This window comes from Stenella coeruleoalba (genome assembly GCF_951394435.1).
Source record: "Stenella coeruleoalba genome assembly, chromosome: 14".
Lineage (NCBI taxonomy): Eukaryota > Metazoa > Chordata > Mammalia > Artiodactyla > Delphinidae > Stenella > Stenella coeruleoalba.
This window is the reverse complement of record NC_137160.1, coordinates 849336-861252: the sequence shown is the minus strand read 5'-3', so window position 1 is coordinate 861252 and position 11917 is coordinate 849336. Positions and strand designations below refer to the sequence as shown.

The following is an 11917-nucleotide window of genomic DNA, read 5'->3' as shown; positions in this document are numbered from 1 at the left end:
TTTGTTAATAGTTGGAATAGAAACCATTTCAAATTCAAACCAGGTAATTAGATCTCAGCTACCTGTGAGATGAAAAATAAAAACAGAGAAGTTGGAATGTGACCTTTGTTCACTGTGTTTGGCTGAAAATCCACTGAAAATGAATGCAAGATCTTGTAGCACAAAAACAAACAAAAGGCAGTGGTTCGCAACAAGCTCTAATAGCAGAAGTTCATGACTGCAAAGGGGACTGACTCAGGAAGGGAAAGACGAGGACAGAGCTGGAGGCGGCAGCAGAGGAAGGGAAAGACGAGGACGGAGCTGGAGGCGGCAGCAGAGGGCGTGAGGGCTGACAGCAGAAATGGAGGAGGTGTCCAGAGGCAGCATCGCCTGTGAATTCGAGGTGGCTTCGCGGAGAGAAAGGCCGCGTCCTCGGGGTTCACCACGCACTCATTCAGCGAAAGGAACTCTTGCTGGAAAGAAGATGCAGAATGCAGGCTCGAGGTGCAGATTACTACCAGTCAGCCGAGAACAGCAGTGCTTACGCTGAGGGGTGCCCTCAGGAGCACACAGCACACACGCACGATCCCGTCTCCAGAAGCGCACGCTTTTGCCTGTGAACCTTCCTCTTCTTTGTTTTTAATTGAGGCAAAATTCATGCAACAGAAAATTAGCTCTGTTAAATGAACACCTCAGTGGCATACAGTACATTCACAGTGTGGTGGGAGCACCATTTCCATCTGGTTCTGGAACATTTTCATCCCCCAATAAAACCTCACGCCTCTTAGGCAGTTCCTCCCCAGCCCCTGCCCCCTCCAGCCCTGGAAACCAGCAGTCTGCTCTCAGTCTTTATGCCTTTGCCTGTTCTGGACGTTTCAGAAAATGGACTCACACGATGCTGGCCTTGTGTCTGCTGCTTCTACCAGCATCATGTTTACACCAAGGAAGCAGGGGAGCAGGATGCTCATTCCCTCCAGGGGCCCCCGGAGCCCCCCTTCTGCTCAGCTGCCTGGTGGCCTGCTTTTTAAATGATAATTAATGTGCTTGAGCTCCAGAAACGTTTCAGGCGACTTAAGTTTTCTGTCATTCACATTTCCTCAAGTATCTTACCTCTTAAGACTGTGACCTGACCAGTAGCAAAAAGCACAATTTTTTATTTGAAAAGTCATACAGTAAAGGGAAAATAGACTGTACTAAACAGAATTTTTAAATACAAAGTGTGCATTAACTTGCAACCAATCACCCAGAGGCTTCTTGAGTGTTTCCTCCCTCCCTCCTTCCCTCTCTCCCTCCCCGCACCTTGCCTGAGAGTTTCCTGGGCCCTCACTCCTCGCTGGGGCTGGAACAAGCACCCGAGGCTCCCCAGAGAGCTGGACACTTTCGTCCAGCTGGACACATTCTCTAAAGCTCACGCAAGTGTTTCCTTGAGGTCCCTCATTGAGACTGTGATGTGACAGGGAATTCCCTGGCATCCCAGTGGTTAGGACTCAGCGCTTTCACTACGGGGGTGCAGGGAGGATGGGGGGGGGTGCTTGGGTTTGATCCCTGGCTGGGGAACAAGCTCCCACAAGCCACGTGGTGCAGCAGAAAAAAACGGAAGATTGTGACGTGATAAAATTGTTTACCTGGAAAAGAAGCAACTTCATTTTTAACTCAGACTTTGGATTTTCTTTTCTTCCCAAGGCAACTGTGGGCCACAGACAGGTGCCCACTGAGAGGCTCAGAAGTACCTGTGAATGCTAACATGGGGTGGGGGGTGGCCAGGAGCCAGCCCCCAGCCCCAGAGTTTCTACCTCTGAGGGGCTGACGGCAAGACACTGATTTTCCTGAAGTGGAAAAAGGCGAGCTGATTTTATTTTTACTCGGCAAAGAAAGCTGTTTCTTCATTGTGTATTTTCCTTGGGGTGGCCTTTGAGAGGAGTTGTTGGAGTGGTGGGAACACCAACACTGACACTGACCAATGCAGAACAAAAACCCGATGCTGGGCTGGTCAGAGCAAGAGTCGGGGCAACCTTGGAAGTAAGTATTTAAAAGCTTTTAAAGAAGTTTATAGGTTGGAGAGGATTCTGGGATGATGGCAGAGCAAGAAGCACCGGGAATGGCCCCCACCTGGACCACAACTGCAGGGACAGAAGCTGTCTGATGTAACTAACTTGGAATCCAGAGCTGGTTAAGGCTTGCAAGTTCCAGGGGAAGCGCTGGATGGTTACTGCAGTCAATTGTGGTGACTTTCAGGTCTTAGCACGTAGCACCTACCCGTCCCACCCTCAGCCACATGGCAGGAGGCCATACACGTGTTTCTAGAGCAGCTTGCAGAAGCCAGCCAGGGTGGACCAAAAGGACCTTGTCCTCCAATATCAGGAATCTGTGCTCTGATGCTGCTTAAGATGGCAGAGATGCAGCCAAAGAGGCAGGTGGCCATTGTTGCCACACCTCCCCCCTTGTTGCAAACCCCTCCCCCACCAAGTGGATTTCAAGGGCGAGTGCCCCGTTTATCCCCCTTTGTTTTTCTCTTTTCCCCCTTTCGGAAGACAGACATTAAAGACTAGGGCATTGAAAAACAACTGCATAGACACGAAAAGACAGAAAATGATGGCACATGCCCAGGAAAGGCTCAGGAAAGACCTGAGCAGACATTAAGTTTCCACCTCAGGCTGAGCCTCAGCTCAGACAACCTACAACAAGCAAAGAACAAAAACAATAACAAAAAGCATCAGACCTTGAGGAAGGGGGAGAATCCGATTTCCAGAGTTACCACATTATTGGATTCAAATGTCCAATTTTCAGCAACAACAAAATAAAAATCACAAGGCATACAAAGAAACAGGAGAGTATGACCTGTTCAAAGGGAACAATTATTTAATAGAAACTGGCCCTAAAGAAGACCTGATGACAGATCTACTCTATGAAGACTTTAAAACAACTGCCTTAAAGATGCTCAAAGAACTAAAGGAACATAGAACGTTGAGAAAGCAATGTGTGAACAGTGGAGCTATCAGTAACGAGGGAGAAAACCTAAAAGAAACCAAAAAGAAATTCTGGAGCTGAAAAGTACAATAGCTGTAATGAAAAACTCACTAGAGAAATCAAAGGCAGATTTGAACAGGCAGAAGAAAGAATCTTTCGAAAATCTATCTTATTTCAAGTTCTAAACAGCTGGCAGTAAGACATTGGTCTATGTCCAAATTTGAGAAAATGAAGACCCTTTCTGCCTTTGGGGAGGTTTAAGCCAGTTCCTCCTTTTCTGTTTTCCTCAATCTGTTCATTCTGCAGTTTTGACTGCTTGTTCACACACCGAAACCCCTGGAGGGCTTTAAAACCACAAATGCCAAGGCGTCCAGAGTGCTGACAAATGTTACGTGGCTCTATCATGCAGCCAGGTCTGAGAGCCACTGTTTTAAAATTCACAACTAGTACCGGAGGTCCTCATGACTCAGGATAATTGCTTCTGGGAAAGGCAACTTACTGTAAATGGGGCCAGAATTGCATAATAAATAGTACGTTAAAAAAATAGTTAATTATGTTGCATTAAAAATAAAAGTTAAGGGCTTCCGTGGTGGTGCAGTGGTTGAGAGTCTGCCTGCCGATGCAGGGGACACGGGTTCGTGCCCCGGTCTGGGAAGATCCCACATGCCGCAGAGTGACTGGGCCCGTGAGCCATGGCCGCTGAGCCTGCGCGTCTGGAGCCTGTGCTCCGCAACGGGAGAGGCCACAACAGTGAGAGACCCACGTACCGCAAAAAAAAATAAACACAAAAAAGTTAAAATTATGAAAACATTGCAACAATTTTAGAATCAATAAAAGGAAGCAAAAAATTCTATGCTCAAATCTGTATGTCCAAATCAGTACCCTGAAAGAACCCTTCTTTGCTTACAGAATTTTTAAGTGAGAATTTCAAACATACACAAAAGTAGAGATTATAGCACAGTGAATTCCATGTATCCATCACCCAGCACCAATAACTATAAAAAAGCCCTTTTAATGAATATAAAATAAAGAACAGCACCGTCTAATCAGCAGCATTCCTCCCTTTCTTGGCAGTAATGGTGCATCTTAAAATCAGCAGCGTCTTAGGTTTAAGGCCTTAGAAATGAAGCCATTCACATGGAATCAAAGGAGCATCTGGGCGCTTCCACCTGCATTCACGCCTCACAGGATAGAACTTCCTCTTACATTCGGTCACCCTATAATCTCATCTATCAAAGTTAAAATTTCACTTTTCTAATTTGAAGTTTTGTTTCATATTTAGCTGCCGCTCTTGTGGTCTGTGTCTTTGATTCCATTATGTACTTCTTACCTAGACTCTATTTTCCTCCCCAAACTATCTTTGCACCATTAAAAACATCATCTAATTTCTGCAGCTTCACAGCACACTTGAATACTCTCCTATTGTAGATTTGCAAGATGAATTGCATTCGAGAATTTTTCCCCTGAACCTAGTTCCTGAAATTTAATATCCTTAACAAAATGAATTTTTGTTGAGTGATTCTTGCTTCCATATTAATGATTTTGTCCCCCACGGATGCAGAAGTAAGAATCTGATCCCTAATTAGGCAGCATAAGTGAAAAACCATTCAGGTGCTAGATGTAGGATGACAGATTCTATTTCTCCATTAGAGATTGGGTTCTCAGGGTTATCAGAGAATGTCTAGGAGGTTTCCACTGGACCACAGAGATTACAGTTTAGAAAGATAGACACATACTAAAAAACACAAAGGGGTAGGGAAAGAGAGTCACAGGTTTCCTAGCTCCTGGAATTCTTAGCCTAGGCATTGAAGCTGGGGTGATGTACTTAAAATATATGTATATTGTGGTAGAATATACATAACATCAAATTCATCATCTTTATTGTTTTTTATTGAAGTACAGTTGATTTGCAACATTGTGTTAGTTTCAGGTGTAATCTTAACCATTTTTAAGTGTACAGTTCGCTGGCATTAAGTACATCCATACTTGTTGTGCAGCCATCACCACCGTCCATCTGCAGAATTTTTCATCTTTCCCCACTGAAACTCTGCACTCACTAAACACTAATGCATTACCCCTCTCCCCAGCCCCTGGCACCCACCGTCTACTTTCTATCTCTGTGGATTTGACTGCTCTGGGGACCTCATATAAGTGGAATCATACGAAATTGATCCCTTTTATGATTAGCTTCTTTCACTTAGCATAATTCCTCAAGGCTCATCCATTTTGTAGCATGTGTCAGAATTTTCTTCCTTTTTAAAAATAAATTATATATAATTTTATTTATCCATTCACTCATCCGTCGATAGACACGGGTTGCTTCCTCCTTTTGGCTATTGTGAATGATGCTGCTATAAACATGGTGTACAAATATTTGTTCAAGTCCCTGTTTTCACTTCTTTGGGGTTTATACCCAGAAGTGGAATTGATTCATATGGTAACTGTATGTTTGATTTCTTGAGGAATTGCTGTAGCATCCTGATTCCCGCTCTTAGGGAGCCCTCCAGGCTCCAGCCTCAGGCGTTCCCGAGGCTGTGCCTCCCCGAGGGTGGACCTGGGCCGTCTCCGCCAGATCCACCTGGGGAGACCCCTGTCACCCACCCCTACCTCCACCCACTCTGGGCGAGGGCCTGGGGCTTTGTTTCCACAGGTGAATCCACCTCCCCAGTGGCCCGCTGTGCACCCCTGATGCTAGTCGCCCTGGTCAAGCTGTTCTGGAAGCTTGAACTGAAAGAACCTCAGGCCAGGCGGTGGCCACACAGAGAGGCCCCTCCAGGGAAGGGGCAGCCCTCACAGCTCTTTTTAGCATCTTGCCACACAGAAAAGTGGCAAGACGGCCATGCTTTTGAAAAGTTATTGTATTTCTCCAAAGAAGACATGCAGATGGCCAACAGACACGTGAAAAGATGCTCTACATCGTTAATTATTAGAGAAATGCAAATCAAAACCACAGTGAGTTATCACCTCACACTGTCTACAAATAATAAATGCTGGAAAAGGTGTGGAGAAAAGGGAACCCTCCTACACTGTTGGCGGGAATGTAAATGAGTGCAGCCAGCCACTATGATAAACAGTATGGAGGTTCCTTAAAAAAAAACTGAAAATAGATCCAACAATCCCACTCCTGGGCATATATCCAGAAAAGATGAAAACTCTAATTTGTAAAGATACAGGCACACCCATGTTCATAACAGCACTATTTACAATAGCCAAGACATGGAAACAACCTAAGTGTCCATCAACAGATGACTGGTTTAAGAAAATGTGAGATCTATATAGAGAGACATAGATATACAGAGGTATAGATACTCAGCCATAAAAAGAATGAAATATTGCCATTTGCAGCAACATGGATGGAGCTAGAGATTATTATACTAAGTGAAGTAAGTCAGAGAAAGACAAATATTATATGCCATCACTTATATGTGGAATCTAAAAAATAATACAAGTGAATGTATATACAAAACAGAAACAGACTCACAGACATATAATACAAAATTATGGTTACCAAAGGGGAAAGGGAAGGAGGGATAAATTAGGAGTACGGGATTAACAGATACACACGACAATACATAAAACAGATAAGCAACAAGGATTCACTGTATAACGCAGGGAACTATATTCAGTATCTTGAATAACCTATAATGGAAAAGAATCTGAATATAGATCTAGATCTAGGATAGAGATAGAGGTAGATATCTGAAGCCTTTTGCTGTACACCTGAAAACTAACGCGATATTGTATACTTCAACTATACTTCAATAAAAAAGTTACAACTTTAACAACCCTATTGAGATGTAATTCACATATATATGCGATACAATCCACCCATTTAAAGTATACAATTCAATGATTTTTTTTTTTTTTTTTTTTTTTTTTGCGGTACGCGGGCCTCTCACCGTTGTGGCCTCTCCCGTTGCGGAGCACAGGCTCCAGGCGCGCAGGCTCAGCGGCCACGGCTCACGGGCCCAGCAGCTCCGCGGCATGTGGGATCTTCCCGGACCGGGGCACGAACCCGTGTCCCCTGCATCGGCAGGCGCACTCTCAATCACTGCGCCACCAGGGAAGCCCCAATTCAATGATTTTTAATATATTCACAGGGTTGTGCAACCGTCGCCACGATTTGTCCTTAAATATTTATTTATTTATTTATTTTGGCTGAGCCAGGTCTTAATTGTGGCACACGGGATCTTTAGTTGTGGCATGCGGACTTCTTAGTTGTAGCATGCGGGATCTAGTTCCCCAACCAGGGATCGAACCTGGGCCTCCTGCAGTGGAAGCGCAGTCTTACCCACTGGACCATCAAGGAAGTCCCCCCACGATTTGATCTTAGAATATTTTTGCCCCCAAGAAGAAACCCCTTAACTATGGCAGTCTCTCCCCTTCCCCCTCAACTTCCTGTCTCCATGGATTTGCCAATCTGGACACGTCACATGAGTGGAATCCAACCACGTGTCCTCTTGTGATTGGCTTCTCTCACTGAGCATCATGTTCCCAAGGTTCATCCATGTTGTGTCATGTGTCAGGGCTTCATTCCTTCTTATGCCTGAATTATATTCCATCGAGGGGAGGGACCACATTTTGTTTATCCATTCGTCTGTTGATGGACATTTGGGTTGTTTCTACCTTTTGACTAGTGTTAATAATGCTGCTATAGACATTTGTGTACATGTTTTTGTGTGGACATATGCTGTCATTTCCCTTGGGTACATACCTACAGGTAGAACTGAGATTCTATGGTAACTCTATGTTTAAGTTTTTATGGACCTGCTAGACTAGCTGCACGACTTTACATTCCCACCAGCGTGTGACGTTCCGACTTTGCCACACCCTCGTCCACACTTGTTATTGTCTCTTTTGATTTTAGCCATCACAGTGCATGTGAAGTGGATCTTGTGGTGGTTTTGATTTGCATTCTCATGATGACTAAGGATGTTGGGTTTCTCTGCATGCAAGGCTGTGTTTCACACACATTCAGCAACCAGGTGTCCCCACGTAGTCACTTGGCTGGGCTCCTGGGATGTTGGCAGGACCCAGACAGACACAGCCCTGCCCCACAGAGGGGTACAGACATGTAAACAAAGCAGGTACTCGCTAAGAACAGGGTCCTGGGACATCACCCATAAAATGCCCCATGAGCCACAATCCAGACAGGCCTAAAGGGCATCTGAGGGAGGGAACGTCACAGTGAGGCCTTCCTTCCAGATCTTCGATAAAATCAGAGCAGAGATGCGAGTGTTGGCAGCCTGTTGGAGTTGGTCACAGAACATAACTATTCTTTAACCATGCAGCGTGTTGCTTGTGGGATCTGAATTCCCCCACCTGGGGACTGAACCTGGGCCTTTGGCAGTGAGAGCTTGGAGTCCTAACCACTGGACCGTCAGGGGAGTCCCAGAGCATAAATATTCTTAATCTTAAAGTTGACAGCAGACATGGCAGGGGTCCGGAGAGATGGCCGAGCCTCCTGGATGGATGGTCACAGGTCCCAGGACCGCAGTGCGAACTTGGGCTGTGTGGTGGCTGCAGCCACATTCCATCCCCACCCCTGCCTCCAGGATCCCCCATTAGACGGGTGACAGCCTTGCAAAAACACGACGGGACACAGGGGAAGGTCGAGTGCTGGGGGCTGGTGAGGCTGGGGAGCCGGTGTCTCCTGGATGCAGAGCTTGGTGTGGGAAGGTTAGGAAGTCGCGGGGGGGGGGGGGGGCGGGTGGTGGTTTGCACAACAGCGTGAACGTACCTAACGCCACCGCACTGCGCCCCGAAAAACAGCGAGAACGGCAACTGGTAGGTTGTGTGTTCTTTGCCGCAATGATAATGAAAAGGTCGTGCTCACTCTGGGCTCTGACGCAATGAAAACGAAGCCAACAGCGTAGCCGGGATCGGCTGGTCCGGCGAGGTCCCGCCCCGCCCGGACGGCCACCTGCGCCCCGCTACGGCCTCACCTCCGTGCCAGGCTGCTCGGCCCAGTTCGGGCGCACAGCCCGGGCCGCGCGGGTGGATCCACGGCCATCGCCACGGGAGCCGCGGGCGGCGGAGCGGAGCCGACAGAGCCACCGGCCCCGGGACCAGCCGACCCACCTGGACACCCCGCACCCCGGACCCGGGGGACACCCCCATGGCCGCGCGGGGCCCCGAAGCCCCCAGCGGGCGCGCGCTGCGGGACGCGGTAAGTCGGACCCCGCGCGCGCCAAGCTTCGCTCCCGGGCTGGACACCCTCCCCTCCCCTACCTCCCCTCCCCTCCCCCTCCTCCTCCCTCCCCTCCCCCTCCCCCTCCCATCCCTTCCCTCCCCTCCCCCCCCTCCCACCCCGCCCAGCGCCGGGAGGCCAGCGGTCCTGCTTCCCGTTCGCTGAAGGAGCCGCAGCGCCGAGAGGAGACAACCAGTGGTCAGGACTGATCAGTTTGCCTCGTTAAAAAGAATTGGTTAGCTGTGCACACTCGAATCCACGTTTTCCTGACATGATTGAGGGGAAGAGCTCCTGACAGAGGGCCTTCTGCATACGTAAACGCAGGCTCCAGGTGGAGATCCGCCTCCATATCCTGGGCTCTAAAATGGAGATAATACACGGGTGCCAGGAGTGAACTGTGTCGTAAATGGTATGAGATTTAAATCTGTAAACTGTGGGGCGACTTACAATACCGCCTGCTGTCAGTCACCATAGATGATATATCCGTACGGCCTGGTAAACAATTTCTGCAACCCCAATCCCAGCTAATAAATCCCCACAAGTGTGGGCGAGCAAGAGGCCCACGGTGGGTGCGTCTGGTGACTGTCTCAGGCCTTCTCAAGAAGTCCTTGAGGAGCCCAAGGTTAATAAGACTTTCTCCTACGTTATCTTCTAGACGTCTGATAGGTTATCGCTTATATTTAAGCGTGTGATCATTTTGAGTTACTTGTTGTGCGTGGTGTGCGGTAAAGGTCGGGCCGGCTTATTTAGTGAGTCACTTGTTGTGCGTGGTGTGTGGTGAAGGTCGGGCCGGCTTATTTAGTGAGTTGTGCATTTGGCTAGCACTGTTCAGTGCTGTTGGTTGACTAGACCTTCCTTACCCTTTGAGTGGGAAGGCCTTAACACCTGGTCGGGAATCAACTAATGGAATATATAGATGGTTCTCTTCCATGGCGCTTAGAATGCTCTGCCTCACAAGGAAATATATATTCACTTGTGGTTCATTTTTCAGGCAGAAAATCTATTTCAGGAACTTCAAGAACACTTTCAAGCTCTGACTGCAACGTTAAACCTGAGAAATATCCTTTTCTGTCTCATAACAAACACTGCGGTTGCTTTTGGACTATTGAACTGTCATGGACTATCTTGTTGTTTTCTGTATTAGTGGATAATTGTTGACCTAAGACTTCCTGGTGGTTACGTCTGTGCCTTTACATGGCATCCTGATGTATTAATTACCGCTCACAGGTAATTACTTCCTGCTTGACCAGCAATACAGGGCATTTCATGAGGCAAGGATAAAACACAAGGACACACGAACAACACATACTACCCAGTGGGGCCTCCCAGCAAGCCCTAAAGAAATCTGGTTAGTCTGCTAAATAGCACTTATACTCCCCCAAACAGTCAACCCTGCACAGGTACTGGTTAGGTCTCCAGTGCAGGGTACGCTATCTGGCTCTCCTTGCCTTGTTTTGTTTTGTAACTTCAGCAGCTCGCCATTTGGTAAGCCATGGATTCAAACAGAGTTAGGTGGAATGTTTGTTTCCGGTTTAAGAAAATCCAGAAAAAGGGACACTTGCCCTAAGACTTGCCCAAGTGAACTCACTTCACACAATTAAACTCCTGCCTTAAAATGTGTACAAATTGTTTGCAGAGCGATCCTGTAGATGGGCTCCCACAGGGAAAAAGAGATTCTGAAACAGGATAAAATTATAAACAGTAGGAAAGTTTGTTTTAAACACAGTTAATTTTCATTGTATTTACATACTGATTAGAGTTTGGTTAAAACATAGTTAAACATACCAGACAACCTCATATCCCCGAATCCATGTCCACGGAAAGGGAGCCAAGGTTTCAGAACCGGGCTCAGCGTGCAAAGATTAAAGGCACGTACAGACCCTCAGGGATGTGATTAACGTGCACTGACTTAAGGTGTTAGTACACATCCGCTGCCTTTGATTCCCTCATTTTAGATGCACCACAGGGCATTTTTATCAGCCCTGGTGATGCAGTTTACGTGGAGGCTTTGAGGGACCTGGGTAGGTGCCCGTATTCCATGTGCTGTTCTCCTTAACCTCGTACTGGAAGAAATGGGAGGCCGCATTGAAGACTTGCAGAAGAATGTGAACGACTTGATGGTGCAAGCTGGGATTGAAAGTTCTGCTCAAGAGCAAATGGCGAGGCCTTATTAAGGCACTCAGGTGTTCACCGTTTACATATCTTCTGCTTTCATCTTGAAACATTTAAGCCCATATTTGTTCACTAAGGGAACTACTGCTTCTGCACTACATGAAAAACCTTCAGGAATAATAAAAAAAATTCACAAATGCTCTTTTCTAAATGGAACAGAAACACTCTTTGTCATTGTTCCTTAAAAAGTGCACATTTTAAAGGAAAACTATTATTTAAAAATTGGATTTTGTTAAAGTACTTTTCACCCTCATCCCTCAAATTAGTTTTCAGTCAAAACACAAGTCATGATGAATGAGTGCTTGGGGATGACAACTAGTGGCTTCTGTTTGAGACGTTCATGGAAGGATTTAAAGAAGACACATGTGCATTAGGTTCTCGCCCCATTTCATGGGTGGTTCCTGAGGAGCCCACCCCGCCCCCCAGAATGCAAATATTTCTTTTCCAGTGGAATTTTGCATTTCATCTTTTTTCTTTTACTATTTTATTTTTAATTTTTAGTCTTAGTTTTATTTTTTAATTGAAGGTTTTATTGTAGTTGACGTACAATAGTGTATAAGTTATAGGTGTACAAGGTAGTGATTCACAATTTTTAAATGTTATACTCCA

General features: G+C 46.5%; 1 protein-coding gene across 1 annotated transcript; it reads left to right on the top strand.

The window, feature by feature from the left end:
• Window positions 1-8845: 8845 nt before the first annotated feature.
• Window positions 8846-11871, top strand: HSBP1L1 (heat shock factor binding protein 1 like 1). The gene is given in 3 exon segments (XM_079942474.1): window positions 8846-9115; window positions 10128-10205; window positions 11209-11871. Coding segments are annotated over 3 exon segments (231 nt in total). The 5' UTR covers window positions 8846-9064; the 3' UTR covers window positions 11311-11871.
• Window positions 11872-11917: the final 46 nt, after the last annotated feature.